Below are 26296 nucleotides of genomic sequence, written 5' to 3'. Positions count from 1 at the left end.
TAAGAGCGTCTGATATTTCTTAGTTTCTTAATAAAACTAATCTAATAGCGAAAAACGAAAAAAAATATTTACATAAGGAAAGTTAATTCAGTTTAAGGCCTATTCCTTAAATATGTGCTGCCGTGTGTGTTGAAGCTACACCAAGAATGTTTTATCAAACACGTCATTTTACTGATAGAATTATACCGATATCGTATATAATTTCCAAAGCCGTAAAAAGTATTGCAGACGACCGGATATCTACAGGAAGAAAACTGGGCATCATAGATCGTCAGAAACTAGGGTTAGGCGGCATTGCCGCGAATAGTGATTAGAGGGGTGACCAACCGCCCGGGCTATACACTGTGCCATAGGCTTTGTGACATAGCGGATACTCACACTAGTAATAAGATATTATAAATGTCGCACTCATTATCAGACATTCACGGGCAGGATTACAACACTGGTACGACAAGGTTATAAAGCATGTCATTGGCAACTACCATTGCTCCTCCATGATAAAATTTAATGGCTCGAGGAAAATAAATCTTTCGCACATTTTTACAAAAATTTATTAAATATTTATTTGAATCTAGTTCTCAAAACCTTTTACCGTTGATATAAAAATATTGCATAATATTTAAAGGTCTTCATTATTTTATCAACACATTTTAAATTCCGCAATGACATCCAAACTAACATAACGAATGCAATCACGCGTCTAAAATATATAGTGCAATGGAAGGGTACGCTACCCTCATGCTACCTTGGATCTTCATCACAAAAGAATGGCAGTCTTTTCATCGAAGCCTTACCCATCAACGTATTTAAAAAGTACACATACATAAGAGTAATTACTTAATTTTTTTCAGCTGCTTGTAAAATTTATATCCAAAATTGATTAAGTTACAAAAATACAACTGGGTTTCCAGAATTAACTGTGATATGTGTCAATTGAAACACCTTACGATTATTTTTATAAAATGAGTTTCTAAAAAAAGGAAACATACATACTAGGTATATTAAAAATGAATTTATTTGCAATCATTACATGACTAACCTGTACTGTAGTTTTATCACATTTAAAAAAATCAATACGGCATATTTATCATTCTAGAAAATATTCAACGCACACTAAAATAATAATAATAATCACTTATCTTATACTTAAAACAATTAAGGAAATGAGTTGAGAGAGAGAGATTATATCGTAAATATAAACACGCGTATAATAATAATCTTGTACGTACAAACATAAATTGCGATAGAAAACGTTGGGCGAATAAATGTTGTTTCAGTGCTACAAAAATATATAATCCAAGACAGTAAAACATGTCCTTGAACTTCCAGCAAATATAAAAACCATTCATAGTAATTTTTGGGAAAAATTTAATCACTATGAAGAATTTAATATGAAAATATCAGTGTCGTCAGTAAAAACATGTCCTTATTACTATCATAGAGCTTGAACTATATTAGAGGGAGCCTTATGAACTTTTAGTAATACAGCACTCGGCATTAATCCAACATTTTTTGTGTGGTAGAATTGAAAGCCACGAAAAATTAATATGTATTTTGTAAATTGGTGCATTGAAACATGGTGTCATAGTTTATAACTGCCATCTTTATCTTTTGCAGTTGACTTTCCGGAAATATACATATGACATTGTTCATCTAAATATTACATACAAGTAATAATTGTATAGTGAATTTGACTGCCGTTCAATGTATAACAAATGACATGGACTATCTTTTCACAGGCTACATTTGCATTATAATATGAATATTTTGTCTATGGTACCACAAGTCATGTTTTGTGTTCAAAATAGACATGTCTGTATTAATAAAAACGATAACGAATACACATTCTCGACAATAGGTTTTAATTTATTCGAGGAAGAGTGTTGATATGTTTGTAGTTTCTGACAGATGCCAGTAATAATAGTATGAAGTTTGTTACGGATGAATCCTCAATGCAAAATGACACGCAATTATTTAAAAATACAGTCCATGAGTGCTTTTTTCAGCTACACTTTTATAATATATTCAGGCTCTGTCTAGTATAGAAGGTTTTGTTCAATGTCTTTCATTACAATGGTCACAAAAACTACCCACGCATTTACCAACAGAGAAGACTATCAATGTGTCCAACCCCAACCCCTACAGTGCGTTTTATTAATTATTACACTCGCGGATGAATGTACGAGTGAATAATTATCACATTGTTCATCTTCTGCAAGCGAGCAACATGTGAGAATACCAGGTCTCAGTCATTTCAGAATATTTCGAGATGAAACAATCGAATAACTTTTTTTCTACGATAAAAACAGCAAGACAAATTAATTTTTTTAAAACATCCTTACATTTTTAGTGATTTCATCGGTTGCTAAGTTTGCATAAAATAAACGCATATTGTCGACTGATTTTGTAAAACTTGTAGATCCCATTTAAAAAAAAAAAAATCATTTTTATTTAAATACCTCAGTAAGACTTGCACTCGTAATACATCTAATCAGTTCAAAAATCAATCCACAAAAATTGTAAACTCAAAATTCCGTTTAAAATGACAATTAGATGGTTTAGATTTATGAGATTTACAAGATAGAATGACGATATTGCTAAAAGCATAAGAATATTTAGTCATGGACAGATTTCATTACGACCACTGTAGGTATAGTCAAAATAATTTATCCATCCATCAGTGTAGCTTGAATATAAAAATTATTTTTGACTGTCAATGTAGTTGAAAGCAAAATAAATATTAGGTAGGTCATGGGTGGTTATCGGTGACGACGCGAAGGAATCATAGATCTTACAAAACGACCGATAAATATGCCCAACGATTTCCAGCGTCTCCGATAAATAAGCGATAAAGATTAGAAGACAGCGGCGTGCATGTAGTAACAGTAACGCGGTGGCCATCTTTCGGGCGGATGGGAGAATGTCCCCAAAGGTAATATCACAGGTGAAAGCCGAGCCGAACCGGGCGGGCCGGACGGCTTCTTTCCAAGATGGAGGCGGCAACGCTCTAATCGGGCGGCAGATACGTGAACAGCTTGAACTTCTCGCGGATATGCGGCCTCACGTCTTCTTTCTGGAATGTCAAAACGAAGTTACATATTAGGAATTATTTATGTGTTATGGGGAGGCAACCTCAATATAAAACGATGAGTTTATATGTTATATAAAATGGCCAGTTATATTCAACCGAGGGTACACATATTGTAAATTATGTAATGCTTTCATTTTAAAATTGTGGATAAAACTATACATTTTTCAGTTATGCGGCGCGGTGAAGGAAAAAGACTGAATAATGTTTATTTCTTTCCTACCATATTTACCAGTCATATTCTCTCAAGATGCAATACCACAAATGTAAAGCTTAATGTGTGAAAAATTAATGTTTTGATTCCAAAATCTCATTGGAAATATGCCAAGTATTAAAGTACTGAAATGGACTCCATTATTAATTTTCTTTATTTTGAACAATTAGTTTTGTCAGATGTTATTGTGTTGGATATTGTATGATGACAAGTTTCTGTGAAGCATCACTTAAATAGCAGGCACAGGAATGGGACTTACAACAACGGCAAGGTGCTCCAGGAAGGGCAGCAGGTTAAGAAGTTCCCTGTCGGAGCGGTCCACGAACCAGCTCTCGATAGGAATGCCGTTCTCCAGCTGGTATCCAAAGGCCTGTGGGGAGTTGTCCACGATGACCGTCTTACTGAGGTCTCGCCCGAGGATGGATAAGTCCTTAATGTAGTTTCCGTTCACCAAGAGACAGTGCTCGCGAAACAGCCTGTAAATCGGACAACATAGATGCATTACAATTACCCAGATAATGCTCAATACAAGTTTATTGGATTGCATATTAGACAAAATTGTTTTTATTTATTATCAAGCTGCCATCAAGAGTTAACAAGTGTTAATATTTTTTAATAATTTTTCGTATACTTTTATAAACGATATCAATGAAGTTTTTGTATAGCCAATTAAAATTGCTTGAAATGAGCTAAAATCTTTCAGAATATGAAATAATTTGTACTTAATCATACGTCTTGTTATCAACAAAAAAAAAAAATTGTCCGCAAAAATATTTCAAACTCCATAGACAACAATTTTGCAGATATGTACCAGATTTTTGGTTTGCCTAAATAGATTAAGGAATGACTGAAAATTTACAACAATGTGCAATTTACATAAAAATAATTATTTTGCAGAATAATCTTTTAATCACACAAAAAGTTGAAGATGTACACACTGAATAGATAAATTAATAAAGTAAACGTTGCTCGTGATTCCGTCACTAGATGTTTCTAATACCAATTCGACTTATTAAATTGGCTACAAAATGTGTACATACCACTTAATAAAAATCTCCAAAGTTCTATAATTAAAGAATATATATCATTTATTAATTTTCAGCAAGACCTGTCTCCGTTAAAAAGTTAACCACTCATCATGGCCAAAGACAGGTTGGCAAACTCACCTATATTTAATCCAACGCCTGGCCGGGTCTAATAAATTTAGAAGTTTATCGGCGTACACTCTTTTTGAGGCGGTGAACAAAATAACTTCATACAGCTGCGACACTCTCGACAGGAACTCTGCAAAGTGAGGACGTGTTCTCACATGCACCTGGAATTAAGGCACAATAAATTTTAAATAAACTTAAAGATCATACTAAAATCTAATGCAAACAGGTTGCAGTGGCGCCCAATGTGGGGCAACTTTTATTTTACTTTTTACAGTGTTTTTAAACCTCAGAATGAAAAAATATATTTGTAAGATATGGGTACTCGAACCTGCATCTATCAGACTTCAGCCAATGTGCTTTACCAATTAAGCAATCTATACCACACTAATCACACCGAATTTTACCAGCAATTAAGTATGCGTCAAATTCCATTAATTGAACAAAATATAGAACAGTTGAAATACTTACAGTATATCGGCAGTCTTGAAACAGAACAGGAAAATTAAATGAAGCATCGGGGAGCTCCTGCAGGGAACAATGAACCAATGTCTCATCCAAATCCAAAACCTGTACAAAAATGATTTCATTGTGTTATATTCCATTATAGATTAGTCAAGATATCTGTTGGAAATATTGTCATCATCAAGGAGAGGAATTTGAAGAGAAAACAAATGAATGCTTGTTTAATTTTCATTGGCATTAAAAAAAAATACTGTCATAAAGAACATTAAAAAATTGTAAACTGACCAAGCTGAGTTCTGGACTGGTTCTTGTCTTGAGTGGCAACGCTGGACACCGCCCTCGTGGCGCACCTGGCAGGACTGTCTCCAACGGTGGCAACTGTAAATTTCAATACATGTTAGGAAAGTTAGTACACACTGATACATTCTGAGATTTGACGCCACTTCTGCCAGTGTCTTTCTTTCCCATTAGAACCTTATAGGCATAGCCGTCGCAAAAAACCTGTAAAAATATTTGCCATCGTAATAATCTGCAAAAATGTGACTTGGCCTGACATCTCAACATTTCTATGCGCCGAATACATACCTATACACTAAATCAAGAAGTATCCGGTCAGAATGATGTGCGAGGGGGTGCAATATTCTGCATTATTTAACCTTTTTACTGCCGGAATGTGTGATGACATTCCCAATATACGTCGTTGTGTGTTCAATATATTTGTATGTTTAAAATAACTTAAGACGTCATTGGCAGCCATCCGGGTAAAATATAGATTTGATTTCAGTGGGGAGTTTCATAGTGCCGTATACTAATGTTTATCTATTAACCCATCACGCCCTATCGGCGCCAAGCGCCGGTGTTACAGGATGCAGGACATGATGAAAATAAAAAAAAAATAATCATATTTTGATTTTTTTAAAAGTTGAAATTACTTAATATATGTAGCTATCATTGTATGATGTTAGTTATATAAAGTCCAATATATTTTTTTAGAAATATTTGATTTATAAAATCTACTTTTATTTTGTAGGGTGGTCAATACCCTACCATCCACATGACTCGGCAGGAAACCATTAATTTATAATTACAATGTATCTTGCAACATAATGTTGTTGAAATAGCAGAACAAGCGATTTATGTGAATCAATCAATTTTTAACAGAAAGCTAATTTAGCAAAATAATTCAATAATTATATTAATCAATTATTTATAATTTACAAAACGATTTATCATGATATGCACAAAAATTGTTTATATGAAAATCAATTTTGCCTAATTATTAAAAACTGCTTAATTGTTCAAATTAAAATCAATTATTTATAAACGAGCCATGCATTACACAATAAACCTAATAAGCATGATTATAAAAATATTCAAGTAATGATAACAGCATTTTCTATTGTATCGAATCACTATCAAAACATCCAGTACATGAAAACAATATTGTCAGTCAGTTATCAAAGATTTAACAGTAAGGTTATCGTTCTGCTACGCCCGATCGACTTAGCAATTCGTCAGAACGCATAACCGTGATTCATCTAAATTATAATCTGTAAACGTACCTGTAATAATTAAATTAATATTTATTTGGAAGGAGATAATAAAACCAGGGTTCATTTCATTCACGCATCACTCTTCTTATTATTGGAGTCAAACAAACCTACCCTGCCTGTTCCTTATTCCATCTCACTTCCTCAATTTAAATTTGTCAAAATAATGATCAGTTCGCTAGGTATGAGGTGTTTAAGACAGTAAAAAACACAAAATGGCCCTCCATCTTCTAAATATCTCGAAGAGTATTATATTTAGCTCCAGTTTTAGTATATCTTCCTTTTATTATTTACTTCTATCATGGACTTTTTATCTATGTCATTTTGTATAAAAAAAGGCTAAAAAAACCCAAAAAACTATATTTGCCTTTTTTTTTTCATTCCACTTATACACAAAGTTTACTTAAAATGTAAATACTTAATAGAAAAATTCAAAACCTATAAATATTTAAAAGATTTATTTGAATTGAATGAATAATACATGAGTTATATCAATTTTAGTAATCAGTGTGCCTTTTTAAGTGATCCTGAAAAATTAATTCTGTCTGGAATGGGTTAACAAAACGACCTTGTGCGAAGTTTGGTGCTTCCTTATAAAGAGAAATAAAAAAAATTCGTTGTCGCTCATTTGAATTCTTCTAAATGTTTTTCTAAATAAATGACAAGGGGTGATATTATTGAAGATTTGTTTAATTACTTTACACACCTGTTTAATGAATAGATATGGATCGAAGGAGTCGACCCACGCGGCCAGCTGTTCGGGGGTGGCGGCCTGCTGCATGTTGAGTTGCTGAACGTTTTGTACGGTCTGTTGGGACTGTGAACACATTGACACGCACGCTGCCACATCTTCACACTCCTCCTATACAAACAAAATTATTATAATAAGCAGATATACCAAGGCCTGAACAAAAACGATGCATGAGTGCGAGTGAGAAAGTATTCGGCACCCTTACAATCTCTGCGACACGCGCTAGAGTAAGATAAAAGGTCTACATATCTGTGAGCTCGTTTCCAAAAGTATCGCCATCAAATTGGGGCGAAACGCTTCACATAGCGTCGATAACTTGCGAGCTCGAGTTGCTAAAATTGATATTTTTTGTCAATGACATTAATATGGACGAAGCATCTAGAAAAAAATGACACTCACTTTGTGTCGGGTCTGCCGGATGGCGAAATTCATATTTTAACATCGGTATCCTACGCTCAAATGAACATTCTGCTTGCAAGCGGTCTGGCGACACCGCTGGGTCTGCCCATACAAAATTTCTGACTGTCAGATTTCGACTTCACCATTATTATTGTGTTACAAAATGCCAATGTGCCTAGTTAAAAATTGTAAAAAAAATCTACTAAACACTCCAAGAAAGATAGGATATCACTTTTCATGTGTTAGTATTATTTATTATTTATAAAATGCCATTTTAAGATATTGATGAATGTTTATTCAATGCAATTGAATGACAGGAACCATTGGACAGTCAGTCGCCTGTGATTCGCTGGGCTCACTTGCGTCTAATCTCCGAGAAGTCGTAAGTAACCGAGAATCTGTTTCTAACGCAATGAGTCATGACACTAATACGCTATTACAATAAAGGTTATATTACTATAAATTCTCGAAGCATGTATCGCATAATGGAAACGGATACGTCATATGGTCACGTGACATCTACATATACATCTGTGAATGACTTTCATGCACAATTTCTCGTGCGCGCCGGGTATGAAGTGAGTTGTCCATTTAATACGTCATTGTTTTTTGTGTTAAACATAAAGTCAATGGTAAATATTTTTAGTTAATTAAGTAGAAAAGATGGTTCTATGCGTTGTCTTAAAATGTGGTAGCCGTACTGATAAGCAAGAAGATGGTATTACGTTTCATAGGTAAGTTGATACATGTTCGTGATAATTTATTTGTATTTTATTATATATTTTAATATCAGTGACCTAGTGTTTCTTTAAAATAACTTAAATTATGGATATCTTTACCTAATGGTTGCATTTTGACCGCTTAAAAATACTATATAACGTAAAAAAATAGAAAATTATATTTTAATTCTGAGCGTCTAGTGCGAGCACTTTGGGCGAGCACTAGCGAAATGGTCTATGGTATCGAACATTTGTAGACGAATGCGTTCGCTCGCCCACAAACCAAACACAAGGCACGCGGCTTCATTTAGCAATGCAACGGGTGGCGTCTAGATGTATCTATCAGTGGCGAAGGGTGACTTTTTGAAAGAGGTAGGCTGTGGAGATATGAGAAAAAAATATACTTGTCAGATATACTTACGGGTAATAAGGAGATAATCCGATATTACTACTGATGAATATGTACACAACACAATGACACACATCACAAGATACAATTATTTTTTATTTTTAAAATCAATTTTTAATTATATGTCATTGAATGCAATAGATTTTTTTAAATCATTTTATCTAGTTAATGTAGTTATTGAATGCTTAAAGCGAAAGACATCGACAATAAACATATCCCTAAAGAGTGTAGGACCTACAGTAAGCGTATTCTGTAGCGCTTATAGATTCGGTTCAAATTTACAGACATGCTTGATGTTATGTGACGTCATAACGATACAAAATGTAGTTTGGATTCTGTCGATCGGAATCCGAAGCTAATTCAGTTGAAAATAGATGGCGCTTGTGGCCACTTATTTTTTTATTTGAAACTCAGCTAAATTAAAAGGTATTATAAATTTTGACGATAGATGACTCAATTGTTTTATATTTTGCATACATATTTTTCTTATAAGGTAGGCTTTACATAATCGCCTAGTATGGAGCCTTCGCCACTGGTATCTATAGTCTAAGGGATATACTTAATTTCACTACTGTTTTAATAGGTAAATAAGTGGCCTTTTTGTCACATAATTTATATTGCCAAAAATCAAACACATAACGAGTGGCCCAACCCATAGTGACAGGATTTATAAACCACAAGTGGTAACTTTCGAAATAAATATGTGTAGTACACAGAAATAAAGCAAATAAAGTATTTACTCGTTTCAGGCAAGAGAAAATTCTATTGAGTACCAATTATTTACAGAAATGCAAAAAACTATTAGTATTAACAATGTAACTTATACCATTCAAATCAATTTGTCATTATTTTGTACACATACATAAATAAATCATGTTTTACATAGTGTTGTAAAGAGTCTTTCAATAGGGATGCTCGATTTTTAAATGTATAAAACAAGTTGTGTGTGAGATATCCACCCATTTTTTTTTATATTTGAAAGAATATTTTATGGCATTTAGTATAGTATATATCCTCATTCAAATGTCCGCCGCGGCTTTGCTTGGTGGCACGTATTCGGAAGGTCCAATTTTCGATGACTTATAAATCTGGCTGAATTTGCTGTATGGCGTTCATTATATTGACTTTGAGGGCATCAATTGTTTGAGGTTTATTCGCAGAGATGCGATTTAAGATAACCCCAAAGGAAGAAGTTTACAGGCGTTAAATCGCTTGATCTCGCTGGCCAGTTTACGTCGCTGCCGTCCGAGATAACAATGCCCTCAAATCGCTCGTGCAGAATGTTCAACATGACATGAGCTGTGTAGCACGTAGCGCCGTCCTGTTGGAACCACATGTTATCGGTATCCATATTATCCAGTTTAGGCCACAAGAAGTTGCTTATCATCGATCTGTAGCGCTCGCCATTGACAGTTATGACAATGCCAGTTTTGTGTTGGAAGAAGTACGGACGATGATTCCGCCAGACCAAAATCCGCACCAAACAGTGACTCTCTCGGGATGCATTTAGTACTGGTGTATCTCGTGTGTATTGGTATTGCCCCAAATTTGACAATTTTGATTTTTGACAACGTCGAATAGTCGACTCGGCAGGACGGTGGTAGCGAGGATAAAAATCACGTATTGCGCGGAACGTTTCTCGAACGGAGCACTGATTTTGATAATAAAATTTGATGATTTGCATACGTTGTTCAACGCTACAATTCACAACAAATTTGACAGATGTCACTTATGAACATTTAAAAATCGAGCGTCCTTATTGAAAGACCCTTTAGTAACGCAAAGAGAACAGTCTGTCATGTATTTATTCGATAAAACCTCTGACAAAGCAACATTTATAATTATTTAAAGTTTTATATTAATTATAAATTTATAATACTTAATTCAATTAGTATTGTGCAGTTTTTATAGATTTATTAGTAGCATAATTCATAGTGCACGATGGAAGTAAATGTAAAGTACCTGATCGTCACAGTGTTCAGACTCCGAACATCTAAGGAGTTCATTCGTCTCGGCCTGCAATGACTCCAGTCGCACGTCACTCTCGGCTCCCGATAACTACAATTAAATCACAGAACATTTCAAAATATAGAATAAAACTATTCGACATTTTAATTTAAAATGTGGTTAGTTACCAATAATGTTATAATAATGTAGTTACCAATGAATGTGCCTATAGTTTGTCAAATACAAACTGTTTTCCTATGCAACATGTAGACAAAATTTATCATACAAGAGGAAATCTTGAATGAAAAAGGGAGAGAGTGAATCTCACACTGACCTTTTATTTAATAATAGACTATATGATAACAAGATTGGAGAATTCAGACTGATTAAACTATTCAAGAATACTGTACTAACTAAATATGTACATAAAAACTTTAAAGGAGGTTCTGTTTGGAGCTTAATTAGAATTTTGCACTCACCCATCCTTCTCCGGCGGCTGCCAGCGACTGACTGATGTCAGCTAAGAAGCTGGTGGGCTGCATCTGCAGATCGCTGAGGGCCTCCAGCCTCTCGATGGCGGTCCGCGTCACCTCTTCGTCGGCGCAGTACTTCCTCCTCTGCCTGGAGCCGCCGCATTCCTCGTTGTCATCGTCCACCAGCATGGAGACAAAGTCAGGCTGGTCTTCGACGAGCGACGAAGCGACCGCCACGCAGCCTGAGATCAAATCGACAGGGTCGTCCAACAGGCAAGGAACGGGGATCAGATCCGCATCCGAGTATTCCACGATACTGTCCAGATTCAACTCTCGCCTGGGCAGCTTCAATTTGCCTGCGAGTCTCCCTGGACGCGTTTCCAAGTCGTCGGGGTTCAAATCCAGCACGGGTAACCGCTCGGGCTGCACATGGTAGGGATCTCTCTGTGAACGTTCCAAGCAGGAGACCCGTCGGATGGCGGTACCAGGGGCGGACGAGTTTCTGTTCAATTCTACAGCTGACGATCGTCTCTTTGTGCAGGATCTGTTTATACTTTCAGCGATCTTTCGCGGCACGGATGTGGCTGTTGCATTAATTTTGGTCACAGTGCTGATCTTCCGACACTTAGATTCTATTCTGTTGAAAGGGACAATCTTCCGATTCGCGCTGTCGGAGTCGGCACCGCCAGCAAACACTCTGTCAGCAACGATTGTGACGTTTTCGGCAACGGCCGTCCCGATCTCCAAGAGTCGAGCAGTCCCCAGGTCCACGAATTCATCCAGCCTACCGAGTCCAGAATTGTCGGTGAGGATATCGGCATCTGAGTCGGACTCACTTAGAGCGGCGGCCAAGTCACCTAAATCCCCCTCGTACATGGTCATCTCCTGGTCGCCTGCGGCCGACCAATCTAGCTGAGGGACCTCCGATGCCCTGGCGTCTTCCACTTTTCGACAGTTGATCTCTTCCTCGTCGATGACAGCGGGCGGGTCAAGTTTTCCGACTACAGAGTTGACACCGGTGCTCCTGGTCATCTTGGGCAGCTGACGGACTTTCCGCGAGGGCGAACCATTGACGGCCGCCGACCTTTCGCATTTTTCCAACCGGCGGCTTTTCCTGGGGGAGGGCAGATACCCGACGTTCGGTCTGATCAAGTTATTTGAGGCTTTGGCTCCATTATCGAGCCTGTTTTCTCTAGTGGCCACGCCATTCGACTGATACGATCTGGAGGTTACTCTGCAAGTGATACCGTTCCTCGCATAGTTGATGTCATTTCTAATTATAGCCCCGACAGTACCGTTGACGATACGCGGATAGAGAGACGTGGTTGTCCTGTTGACTGAGAAATCGGGTTTACGTTCGTGCTTCATGGCGGCAGCAGAGTGGACGGACAGCGGCTTGATCGCTTTTTTGTCGCCTTTGCTGACAACGTTGACGAACATGCCTTTGGGTTTGAGCGGGGATATTTTATCACTCTGTTTATTATTTCTCTGAAGGGCCACCCTTGATACGTTGCTTCTAGTCTGTGCGGTGTGAGGGTTGCCAGATTTAACGGTATCTTTGAATGCCCCCGCAGACCTAATGACCCCAATACCGTTGGAGTGCTTCTCCATGGTGGTGGATTTCCCGTACCCATTGATGTCTTTGACGACGAGTCCTTTGTCATCGGGTGCGGCTTTAACAGTCTTGATCCCGTTGCGGACCAGATCTCTCCGCTTAACAGTCTGCTTCCACGAAACGGGTGAGGCTTTGCCGGCGGGATTCCGCTGTGATCCTCCCGCAGCCGTGTTGGGTCGCTTGGTGGCGGTGCGGTTTATTCGAGAGGGACAGAGGGCAGCGGCCAATGGGTGCCGCTCCCGTTTTTCACTCCGCAGCCACATGTCGATCGGCAGCAAAGGATGTCGAATAACTGAAATAACAAGTCTTCATTGAGATATTTTGAACCTTTTTTAGGCATTTCCCTTGTTTTAAAAACGGTAAACATTACGAACATACAATTTTAAATCTACGTCAAAGCAAATACTGTTTTGCAATAACACGCTATAAATTACAAAAGAAATAATGTCAAGATAAGTTAATGACTTGAAAAAATAAGTTTTTCATAAGATAATTTCATCTCTACTACCTATTCTATAGATCACATAATGGTTAACAGGTTGATTGCCAAGCTATTTATGGTCAATCAGTCATATTCGAGACTTTACAACATCATATTTTTGTATGCCGTGTGACCTATGTATCCAACAGATTAAATAAATCGAGTATTTTGAATCTAAAAGTGTAACGAAGAAAACGTAACTTTAATATAATAATAAAGATCAATATTTAATGTTAATCAATCTCCAACAAAAAAACCCTCCAGTCACTTTCCAAATAAATATTAATAACCATTTACATTAATCGCACACCATGTCAAAATTCACACAAACAAAAAATATTCAAACTTTTAGAAAATAGTTTTCAAATCATTGATATACTACTAGATGTGGAGTTCCCATACAAGTGTCATTTCAAAAATGTAACACAAAAGAAGATATTACGAATATCGTCTTATAATATTTCCTTGTAGGTATAATGCGTTAAGACCGTTAACATGGATTCCTGAATTTCACCGGTATTGCCCTGGCTGTAAAACTAAATTTGCCTTCTTGGAATAGTGACCCTAAGGGTGCTGCAACCCAAAGCTTGCAAGCTACCAAAAATTCATGTCTGAGCGGACAGAGCAAGTCGTCATGCGCTGACTATTAGTTAGAGTAAGATGCAAGCTAGATCGAGCTTACTCATAATTATTGCCAGGTCGTTTTCGAGACAAATATTAAGTGAGCTTATATCGAGTTAAGTCCGCTGATGTTAAAACAGTAAGTTTTAACACTGGCCGAGTCGCTGAAAATCGGGCGTCATTTTAAGAAGCATATGATTCATCCAGTAGTATATCAATGATTCAAATAAACTAAATAATACCAAACAAAAGTAACCTAGGTATAACATTTTAAAAACATAAGTAAACTTAATTTTGACAACTAGTCACAGAAAAAGGAAGAAATTCACAAAGCGAAACAATATTTCACCAAACAAAATAATCTTTACTCATAGCTAATGTCACTATAATTATAACCTTTCATCAAATTGATCATTTCTATTTTAATGAATTCATGTTTTATAGTGGTACCTACTATAATATACATATCTGAATACATATATGTATGTATGTACAATACTATTTAATAATAATACTCATGATAGATGATTCTGTCAATTAATTTAACAGCAAAGAGCAAAATATATTTTCCGTCAATACACTATTTTTGAGTGTTAAAATAATCTATTGACAAGTGAAAACTATTTCTTTCCATAGTGAAAATCTACCATTTGATAGTTGTTGTTCATTTGTAAAACCATCCATTTCCGATGTGAATTTCATCTTTTTAACTGTTGTCAGCACTTCGTAAAAACTGTCTATTTAATTATGGGAATATATTGTCGGTGTTTTGTAAAAAGGGCGAATCAACCATTTTGGCGAAATCGAGATTTTAATGAAAATACAATATGTACCCCACTAGCTTTGTTGTGTAAAAACGGCGAATTTTTATCTCCACAGGAAAGTACTTAAAAACGATAATCGACTAAAATTAAATTAATTCAAATTACGAAATAAAAAGCAAATGTGACATATTAGGCCTTTTAAAATATTATATAATAATACCTATTATAATGACAGTATTCTTTCTAAGCTTTATTATAAACTTGTTAGATATTTATAATCATCTACAGGTAAAAAACAAATAAATGTCAAAAGTTAAAAATCCTCCTCCTGTAAAGTATCATTTTGGTTAATTCGCCCTTTTTACAAAACAACGATGATATATTCCCCTTCACAAAATGATTCAAATTCTAATTTTACCTCTCAATAATACGGTGTAAAAATTTAAAATGATATGAAGGTTTTTTAAAAATATTTTCTATAAAATATATTTGAATGAGATGTTTGCTAATTTAAATGCGAGCATTTATTTTGGAACACAAAAAACACGTGTTCTTAACCGGATGGCCAATGACGTCTTAAGACGTGAACTTTTCCGTGAATGGAACGCCGCTCATACAAAAATGACGTCTTTGGACGTCCCACTTAAACGGGATTTTACTAACGTAAATCAATTATTTTAAACATACAAATATGTTGAACACACAACGGTATATATTGGGAATATCGTCACATACTGAATTGAAACAGAATTCCTTTTTACCACTTGAAACATAATTTTTTTTTATTGATGCAATAATATTCGCAGCATGCAAGGTACCGCGGGTCTAGGACGATTTGGCACCGCGAACTGGCCTCCGGTAATTGGCCGCCGGTACAATCGGACGCCGGCCCAATTGGACGCCGACCCAATTGGCCTCCGGGAGGATTGGACGCCGCACAGTTGAATTAAATGCGCAAAAGAATAGATGTACGTTACGATTTGTTGGAGTAAATAAGCAAGTCAGTTTAATATGCTTCTATCTTCTCAGTAGTTGTACCTTATACATTTCGCGCTTGACACATTTTTAATATAGATTGAGAATAATTATTATGCCTTATGATGTTATTAAAAGAAAATAATTCTTCCCTCGTTAAAACTTAAAGATGTGCATAATCAATTAATTTATTGTCTATACATGGGTACTTATTTATATTTACAACAAATATTAAAAATAATGTTAGATGATAGAATGAAAATAACATTGTATTTCAGCGTTTTTTCGACTTAATATTATAATAAAGCTTAAACATGTATATTATTATGCATAAATGCGTATTTTAAGATAGTATGAAATTACAAACAAAATATTAAGTAAGTTATCTGCTAAGTATAAATGTTTCAGTAGTTTGATTGATAAACTACTTAGGTACTGGGTGCCGGACGAAATCCCGAAGGCCGAAATCCCGAATGCTGAAATCCCGAATGGCCGAAATCCCGAATACGAAATCCCGAATGGCCGAAATCCCGAATACGAAATCCCGAATGGCCAGAATCCCGAAGGCCGGAATCCCGAAAAATAAAAAAATATAAACATCAATAATTGCGCAATTTTTGCAAGACACAAAAACCCATTTTTTGTGGAAATATAAAAAAAATGTAAAATACAAACATCAGTAATTGCGCAATTTTTGCAAGAGACACAAAATCCATTCGTTCTACAAAATGGTCTCTTCTGAAAAAAAATTGCACAATTCACGATTGCGCCATTATTGATGTTTGTATTTTACATTTTTTTATATTTCCACAAAAAATGGGTTTTTGTCTCTCTTGCAAAAATTGCGCAATTATTGATGTTTATATTTTTTTATTTTTCGGGATTCCGGCCTTCGGGATTCCGGCCTTCGGGATTCCGGCCATTCGGGATTTCGTATTCGGGATTTCGGCCATTCGGGATTTCGTATTCGGGATTTCAGCATTCGGGATTTCGGCCTTCGGGATTTCGTCCGGCACCCAGTACCTAAGTAGTTTATCAATCAAACTACTGAAACATTTATACTTAGCAGATAACTTACTTAATATTTTGTTTGTAATTTCATACTATCTTAAAATACGCATTTATGCATAATAATATACAAGTTTAAGCTTTATTATAACATTAAGTCGATAAAACACTGAAATGTAATGTTATTTTCACTCTAACATCTAACATTATTTTTAATATTTGTTGTAAATATAAATAAGTACCCATGTATAGACAATAAATTAATTGATTATGCACATCTTTAAGTTTTAACGAGGGAAGAATTATTTTCTTTTAATAACATCATAAGGCATAATAATTATTCTCAATCTATATTAAAAATGTGGCAAGCGCGAAATGTATAAGGTACAACTACTGAAAAGATAGAAGCATATTAAACTGACTTGCTTATTTACTTCAACAAATCGTAACGTACGTCTATTCCTTTGCGCATTTAATTCAACTGTGCGGCGTCCAATCCTCCCGGAGGCCAATTGGGTCGGCGTCGAATTGGGCCGGCGTCCGATTGTACCGGAGGCCAGTTCGCGGTGCCAAATCGTCCCATTCCCAGGTACCGCCATACATACACCTACCGGCAGTAAAAAGGTTAATGCGCCGGCTAGACTATTATAGTTTGTGCAAAAAATACGGAACACTTTTCGGTTTGCGTAAGCTAGTTTTCCCATACACACGGGCTTCCCGATACAAACCGGTTTGCGCAGGTAAGCTTGTGGTAAAGCATGAGCGTCTAGCCGGCACTTAACCCATTTATTATGCGAATCGTTATGTATTAGTACAACAAACAAGTTAGTCAATTGAATCTAAACAGTATTCGAAAATAAACAAAATGACAAACATATAGGAGTAAAGTATGTTCTGAAATAAAAAATGACTAAGTTTAATTCTAAATACCTGTTTTCGAACGCTTCAGTAATTCCTACAGACACGTATATCTGCGATCAAAATTAAAACAATGAAACTGAATCTATATGATATTACAAACGATTATATATATACCTATATTACGATATGTTCAGTGTTTACGAACTGTATTCAACTCTGTTGCGAGGCTCGTTATTGAGAGCATAAAGCAGCTGATGAGTGCGACCGAGCCTCGAACTTGAGTAATATTACACAATGAATTACAGTAACAGGTGGAAAAATCCAACGTGTGACAGAAAGCCGAGAGATAATAACCGTCACACTAGTGACGCTCGGACGAGTTATCTCAAATATTTTCCTACGGATTTGAAAAACATATAAGAACAATAAAAGTTAAATACTGGTTATTTAATGCAAAAGCAAATAAGGGATTGTAAATCGCTCATTCATTCTCGTATTGGCAACATAAATAATGTGGAAATAAAAAATTCAATATTCCCGTTTTGGTTGGGTAGTATTTATGTCAAAAGTTAATGTTTCAATAACAAATACTACACTTTAATTTTATAATTAGTACTGAAGACCTGACTACTGTACTGGAGTACTGAAGATTAGACGTTTGGTGTTCAATACAAGGATGGTCTGAACACGGGCAAATCATGACAGGTAATGAGCGAATTTCGCACGCCCATCAGTCCGGCAGAATGAAATGGAGTATAACTGACCACACGATCGCCGTGCATACGATATCTCCGTGTCCAAGCCGACCTCCTGCTGTTTGTCGTAATGTCTAGTGGACATTGTATGTGAAGAATCTTATAAAACAAAGCATAGTATAACAATAACTACCGTTCTCTGCATTGGTATTCAAACATTTTTGATGACTTCACTTCGAATAACCGCTTGCATACATTCACCGGATTGAATTTGCAATCGTCACAGCCGTGGTCGGGCAAAGAAAGGCAAAGAAAAAATCTGTGTTTTTGGCAAATTCGTTGAAGATGGAAATTCATCTTTTATATTATACACATTAAATTTAATAGCATATAACATATTTCAATGTAACCATATAAATAGTACTATAATTAAAAAATAAAATCTCTTAGAAATCGATCATCTGCCCATAAAATAGCAGTATGTACGCAAAACGTATAGACATAATTTATCGGTTCTGCGAGGGGCAGGTCAGGGAAGCTGGTGAAATATGATGCAATTTAAACCTGAGATAATAATAAATAAAGATAAAATAATTTCTTCGATTAACTTCATGTCAATTGGTGGTAAAGACTCGGTACTGAGCAATTATAAGTTTACGTTGGACTTATAATAATTGAAATTTGAGGATTTTGTAAATAGCGCGAATTAATTTAGTGATGCCTTTAAATAAATACTCAGTCTGCAATGGTAATTAGTATTTGTATAGGCATCTATTTAGCGCCACACTTTGGAAAAATACGAAAGATGAGTTTATAAAATACACTTTTCATCAAAATAATATCATCTATAGAATACATTTTTTGTTTTATACACACATACAAATATTTAAAGTATTTTTTATTAGACATATTTTGGTTTGTGTCCAGGCAAGTATAAATACTTATTTTTCTCAACTTTCTTTACCAAGTCGTAGGCAAGTGGCAGAACGGCTAGAAAAAATACGGATATTGTGTTCTCTATTAGTGCATGGTATCGAATCCTGTGCATAATATTATTCATTTGTAACGTATTCTACGGAAGTAAGTAATTGATATTTGAAATAAATCGAACGTATTCATGAAATTTTTCAGTTAAGCTGTCGCATGTTACTCATCGTTACTATACATTGTAGGTATATTACATGTAACACACTGATCTATATCTAATTATAAGCGTGAGATGTTATTGTTTTCGTTAGTGGTATTCGTTCAGGTCCTCGTCCGACAGGCATGTCATACATAGTTTGGAAAGAAAATGGTGACGTTAGCATCCAGCTTAGTTCTCGATATATTCCGCTTCTCATTGTATTCATCATCATTACTATTTGGTTATCTGAATCAAAAAAATAAGATATTTATATTATTGCAAACCACTGAGTGAGAAAATTAATGAACCGCAGCACATATGAACAACTAATTTTAGCATTCCCTGCCTGACTGATAGCGCCGTTCGTAAATCACGAGTGTTTGCGAGGTGGGCCCCTCACTTCTTCTGCATCAGCTGAACAAGTAATATCCAAATAAAGTGAATGGAAAATTTATTCCTATGAACAAAGATTCGGTAGAATTTCACAAATACTCATAAAATCATATGAAAACGGAAAAGAATCTTAAGCTTTATATTTACCAAACAAAAGTACTTTGTATAATAAACTGATGATGTTATGATTTAAAAAATTTAACAGTACTCATTTTAATTACCTGCTAAATTTAGATATTTTCATTTCACATCTCACATTTCAAGTGATTTTTTTTTTACTTTTTGAAGAGAGATGGAAATACACTTATACCTTACTTTATGTCTCTTTGCTAAAACAGGCTTTTTTTAATGATGAATTTCTTCCGGCATGCAACCAGAATAAATATTTACAATATAATTATTTATGACACCAAGAAATAATACTGTGCCCATAAATGTGTAGGTATTTATGCATAAAAATAATTGGTGATAGAAATATTTGAACAGGATGCACCATAATAAGTCATGAACACCTGCATCGTTAAATTCAACAAAAACTAATCGGTGGACAACTAGCTCAAAGGATTTGTCAAAAAGCTTCCTTATTTCGAACAAGGAATGAACACCCTACATCAAATTGATCCTGATGAAGAATGCATTTATTTTTGTTATTGAAATGTGATACTGATGTGAACTAAAAACCTTTATGATTATTAAAATTTTTCTATTAAATTGGAACAGATGCAATGTAAATTGTATGAAAATACATGATTAATTACGCGGCATTTCACTTTAAGGCAAAATTTCTAGGAATATATTTCAGCCGAGATAACATTAGTGAACCCATTTATGACTAAGCAAAATTATATTGAGTACCAATTTCAAAGTATTTATTTGAGCTATCAAGTTACCTACAAGTAGAGGAGTACCTAAGTGTTATTTGAAAAATTGGTAACAAAAATATAAAATCCAGTTTAGAAAGTTTTTGAAATATTCTAACTTTTGTAGATTCGAAAAATGGATAATAATGAATATTAAACAGTCAACGACACTATCACATCTAGAGTACGTTGAACAAAGCAATTGAAGCATTGTTTTTTTTTACTTTCAACTATGTAAACATAAGATAGTGAGCGGAGTTCAGAGGCTTGTGGGGAAATTTACGACGAGATGAACTTGATACCTGCGAGCCTCTCAGCGGAAAAAGACAATATGCCGGGCCCCTCCTCACATATTATGTTCCCTCCGCTGAAGGCAGGACACTGTTCGGTGATTAGCCAAATGATAACTCGATAAGACAGCGCAATGGCTCAAGGTTTACTTATCGCGTTCTGCCATTTATTTAGTGGTAATGTCAAACAATAAATAGGTACAATGTAGTAATAGAAACTCACCACGGTAGCCAACTCGTACTATCGAACTTTAGGGTCCCGGGCGAGAAATATTACCATACAATAATACACCAATAAGGTGGCCATTCATGTTGAAACAACGTAAGACCAGATAAAATAGATAAGTTTATAGGTACAATTTTATACTAAAATGACATAATTAGTTCTCGACATGATTGTGGGTAAATTGTAAATATACCAATGTCTTATAGCGTCTGTACACGTGCATGGATTTACTGCCACCAATAGTGTATAAATTAAACTATCGCAATTATAACTGTTTACACGAAATAGTGCTGACTGCCAATCTCATTCTTCAAGCGTGAGTGAGGAGTTGTATGGTGCTTTTGTTAGGTTGTGAAAATTGGTAAACGTCAAAAATGCTCTGCCTGGTGTTACCTAGTTCTTATTATTTCTGAAGAAGTGAGATGGAATAAGGGAACAAGCAGGGTAGGTTGATTTGACTCCAATAATAAGAAGATTGATGCGTGAATGAAATAAACCCTGGTTTTATTATCTCCTTCCAAATAAATATTAATTTAATTATTACAGGTACGTTTACAGATTTTTGACGAATTGCGAAATCGATCGGACGGAGCAGAACGATAACCTTACGGTTAAATCTTTGATAACTGACTGACAATACTGTTTTCATGTACCTACTGGGTGTTTTTATAGTGATTCGATACAATAGAAAATGCTGTTATCACTACTTGAATATTTTGATAATCATGCTTTGTTGTGTAATGCATAATTGTTTTGTAAATTATAAATAATTGATTTTAATTTTAGACAATTAAGCACTTTTTAATTATTAGCAAGATTGATTTTCGTATAAACACTTTTTGTGCATATCATGATAATCGTTTTGTAAATTATAAATAATTGGTTAATATAATTATTGAATTATTTTGCTAAATTAGCTTTCTGTTAACAATTGATTTGATTCACATAAATCGCTTGTTCTGCTATTTCAACAATATTATGTTGCAAGATATATTGTAATTATAAAATAATGGTTTCCTGCCGAGTCATGTGGATGGTAGGGTATTGACCTCCCTAGATTTCCATCAGGTTCGACACTATCGTTCTACTGCGCATGTGCATAAGTCATGCAAGTTCCAACTATCATGTGGACATTCTGAAATTTTTTGATATATGGATGCAATCTTACACGATAATACGTATTTACACATGCAATTTCTTATTATGGCCGTAATAATACGTACTGCCAGTAGTAAATCCATGCACGTATAAATGGGGTATTACTCTTGGGAGATAATTTTACAAACAAATCCTAATACATAAATAAGCCAACAAGGTTTGGGGAACTTTTTCGGATATTACCCTAAAATTACTTACTTACAAAGTTGTAAAATAATAGTATTTCTGAAAAAACCATAATACCTACATGAAACATTTTTCATATTGAATCCTTCAAAATCATAGTAGGTACTGGAGGTGGGAAAACTGGTCGATTTTGAAGACTAAGTATACTTACTACCAGTATTAAAAAATACTTAGTATCGAAACTTGTTCCAAAATACTTACTAGTATTTGAAATATCGGCTATAATAGAATCGTTAAAAATACATCCGCTTTTCGAAAACTCCCATTTTCTCCAGTCCAGGTACAGCTGGAACTATGGCACTAGTCACTCCTGTTTCAGTAGAAAATACTGAAGCATTAAAAGCACTAGTTTCATTTATCTATAAAGCATTTTCATTTACAGGTGGAGCTATATTTTGCCTGGCAAATTCAATATGAATAGTTGGGTGCTTGCGCTGTAAAAGTTTCTTCAAATTTGACATTGACTTGTATGAATTTTTTATTTTACAAATATTACAGATGGCATAATTTGTAACTATTTCTTTGGAACGATTCCACACGAAACTTAACCTTTTAGTAGCCATTTTTACACAAATTGTTTATTAAGTATAATATAATTATTATCCATTTATACAATCACGCATACAATTTGAATTCAGTTTATGTTTATAAGTTCCAATTATAACACTAAAAAATCGAGAAACTCGACGTGACAAAACCAGATAAACGCGTAGTCAGTTAGCGTTATCAGAACTCGAATACTAGTACACATATTCCTGGACTTGCGACTGACGTCAACTCGATGTAAATGTCATACTCAACTGAAACAAAAACTAATTCTGTATTATTAGTAAACATACGCGAGTCGCGACGTCCGAGGTGATGATTTCATACGTAGCAAGACTACGAACTAGCTAGCGGACGGCGAGATCTCATACCATGCATCGAACTCCGGGACTTGAGACTAATGCCAACTCGATAAAGTCTCATACTCAACTGAAACTAAAATTCTACTATTAAAAAGAACATGTGACCATTTCTGTCCTTCACTATACCAACTTTACAACAGAGGAGAAAGGGAGAACAATGACAGTTGAGTATAATATGACGGCTAGACATACGTGTATCATGATATCTCGCTCGCGCGCATTTAATATCAGTAGCGTTGAAAGTCAACCAACATCAAGGAATGGCGAGTCACGGCGATGATATCATCGAATGCGTTCGAATTCGAATATCTAATACGTTTCAAGTTTCTTGAAACAAGTTTATTGGGCCACAAATACTTAGTATGGGTAGTTTCATCCGAAACTTAAGTACACAAACTGGTGACAGTATTTCCAACTCACCTTGTAGGTACTTTTTGGTATATTTGGCATAAAAATATACACACAACTAAAAGATGTTGAAATCCTCCTATAGAGATGGAACCAATATGTATGAGATTGAAGCAAAAACAATGCCCACTGGTCCACCTATTAACTTAGCTAAAAATTACTTTGCGTCGCAGGTTCTTTGGCAGAGAACTTCACATTACTGCTACGAAATTCATTCGCTAATTAGCAGGCCGTATAAAAAGACAATCCATCACAATGAATAGATGAACAGCCAGTAATGCTGCATTTCAGCATTTATAACTGCAACTCGAGTAAATAATCACAATGAACGTAAAAAATTACTGTATCAATGTTCACATTTATGGAGTTTAACAACTTAACCATGTTCCAAGTGTTTGGTAAATAATTTGAAATGTCATAACAAAAATAACATATAAGGCTCCTTCTATTTATAGTCCAAATTCTTTGCACCGACTAGAATAAATTCACTGTTTTTAGGAATAGAAAAGTGATAGCAGTTAAATCTAGGTGTTCCTCGGGATGTGTACTATGTACATGGATTTACTGGCACCAATAATGTGTAAATTAAACTATAGCGATAATAACTGTTTACACGCAAAAGTGCTGACTGTTTCGCCAATCTCATTCTTCAAGTGTAAGACAGACGCGTTGTTGTCATTGTATGGTGCTATTTGATTTTTGTGAAAATTGGTAAATATCAAAATGCTCTGCGCGGTGTACTTAGTTCGAATTTTTTCGGGCAGGTTTGCCACTATCGTTTTACAGTACATGCGCATACGTCATGCAACATAATACGTGTTTACATTTGCAATTTAATGGTCGTGACAATACGTACTGCTGCCAGTAAATCCATGCACGTGTAAACAGGGTATGAGTATTGTGAGATTTTAATATTCTCATATCAAGTTATAGTAGTCTGTCCTTATATTAATATTAAACCCGCCCTACTTCCTCGCTGTTAACGAGAGTTATCCGAGTTATCTCAGACCAAATACAAATAACGGACAGATGTTATAACGTTAAGTAGTTAAATAACCCTGTTGGAACGCATCATAGAATATCAACCATTATTTTTAATGATTTCAAAGATAAATGGGTACTATTCGGTTATCAGGAATACAGCGGAAAACACATTTTGAAAATAGCCGATATACTGGATTATTTGTTAGTTTAGGTAAGGTTAGGTTAACCTAACAAATAATCCAGTTTATCGGCTATTTTCAAAATGTGTTTTCCGCTGTATTCCTGATAACTGAACAGTACCGATAAATGTTATGTTGGAATAGTATTTTAAAACAAAATAAAAACTAATAGTTCAGATTACCCGTGGTCACCCTATCATTAACCCGGATATTCGGGAGTTTGTGTACCTCTTTTAGTAGCCAGTTGACGTAAATAGGTACTATGTTTTACACGAGGCTTGGCGAACCTTTTTACGTACGCGTGCATAAAATTTCCCAAATATTATTTTTCAACGGTCTGACGTGCCGAGCAGTTATGGGGGAATATAGTTTTTAAAAATTCTATTAAAAAAACGATGATGTTCTAGATACCACTCAGAACGTAGCACACATATAGCTTTATCATTTTTTTCAATTAGGTACGCCATACATTTCGCTCCACCAATTTTGAAACTGTCGGCCAGAATTACTACTTACTACTAACTACACCAAGTTTTTGTTTTTTTTTTATTTAGTGCAGTCATTGTGGGTAGAAATGATTTTAATTGTCTGTTAATGTATTAATTAGTTTGGTTATTTACGCACAAATTGATAACAGAATTGCTCCGATCGGGGCATTCTCTCGCTACAGTGGTCTCAAGCATTGTAAATCGATCAAAATTAGAGGTTCGAGGCGCGGTATTCCCCGCCGCCTGATGAGGTTGGTGCGATAATAGTATAGTGACGCATAAAGTCTAAGGACCGACCTATGCAATTATATATTTACAATAAACGTAATAAGCATTACGTTTATTGTAAAGGAGGAGAGTATTTCCTGCTATTTTTATACGATTTATTATTGATATAGGTATTTTTTCTCTTCAAACGCGTGCCGTGCAAAATCATCTCGCGTGCCATAGGTTCGCCACCGCTGTTTTATACTTACAATTTTATGTTATGTTGATTTTCTTTAAATGTAGAACTGTTTTTATCATTTTTACACAACTATTAATCACTTATGCACTTAGTATCCACTTTAAAAGCTCTAAACGTATTTCCCGCCTTCGAGTATTTCACATTTTACAATTATTATTAAAAGCTTCTCGATAAAACATGTTTATCGAATAATGCACGTCTGCCGCCGTGAGATTTTCAGAATGTTTTCACATACTAAATTGATAGTATCGTATATCATGCCGGACTTGAGGCAAACGGTGAATTTGCAATTGAAGTTTCTCGGTGGCAGCGTCTGTAAAAAACAAACAAATCGTTACACAATTGCATTAAAAAACAATATTATTTTTTTTCAAAATGTCTATGTTTAGAACGGTTCCCGCCTTAAAAACGAAATGTTATTACATGGACTGATGACAG

The 26296-nt window shown here is 35.2% G+C and overlaps 1 protein-coding gene across 2 annotated transcripts; it reads right to left on the bottom strand.

Annotated features, from left to right (window-relative positions):
- Nucleotides 1-848: 848 nt before the first annotated feature.
- LOC147074960 (uncharacterized) lies at nucleotides 849-26006 on the bottom strand. 2 transcript variants are annotated; one of them, XM_085942995.1, is made up of 9 exons: nucleotides 25869-26006; nucleotides 11173-13073; nucleotides 10709-10804; nucleotides 7175-7330; nucleotides 5204-5296; nucleotides 4925-5023; nucleotides 4469-4617; nucleotides 3562-3778; nucleotides 849-3073 (listed from the first exon to the last, which is right to left on the bottom strand). In XM_085942995.1, the coding sequence occupies exons 2-9, from the start codon at nucleotides 13042-13044 to the stop codon at nucleotides 3008-3010; spliced, it is 2748 nt and encodes a 915-aa protein (XP_085799121.1). In that variant the 5' UTR covers nucleotides 13045-13073; nucleotides 25869-26006; the 3' UTR covers nucleotides 849-3007. The 2 variants fall into 2 exon arrangements, with proteins under 2 accessions (XP_085799121.1, XP_085799123.1); XM_085942997.1 differs by lacking the exon at nucleotides 25869-26006 and adding an exon at nucleotides 17561-17609.
- Nucleotides 26007-26296: the final 290 nt, after the last annotated feature.

The sequence above is a fragment of the Rhyacophila brunnea genome, unplaced genomic scaffold, assembly GCF_057557595.1.
Source record: "Rhyacophila brunnea isolate RB1 unplaced genomic scaffold, BYU_Rbru_1.0 scaffold_15, whole genome shotgun sequence".
Classification (NCBI taxonomy): Eukaryota; Metazoa; Arthropoda; class Insecta; order Trichoptera; family Rhyacophilidae; genus Rhyacophila; species Rhyacophila brunnea.
Note: the sequence above shows the minus strand (reverse complement) of the source record. Positions and strands in the feature narration are given on the sequence as shown.

What these genes read in the sequence shown, in the direction of transcription:
- LOC147074960 (XM_085942995.1), bottom strand. Translation starts at nt 13,044, where the DNA reads ATGTGGCTGCGGAGTGAAAAACGGGAGCGGCACCCATTGGCCGCTGCC. An exon ending in CATATCTATTCATTAAACAG is followed by an intron (nt 5,297 to 7,174) that starts GTGTGTAAAGTA and finishes TGAAATTTACAG; the next exon opens with TTGCCACCGTTGGAGACAGT. An exon ending in TTCAAGACTGCCGATATACT is followed by an intron (nt 4,618 to 4,924) that starts GTAAGTATTTCA and finishes CCTTAATTCCAG; the next exon opens with GTGCATGTGAGAACACGTCC.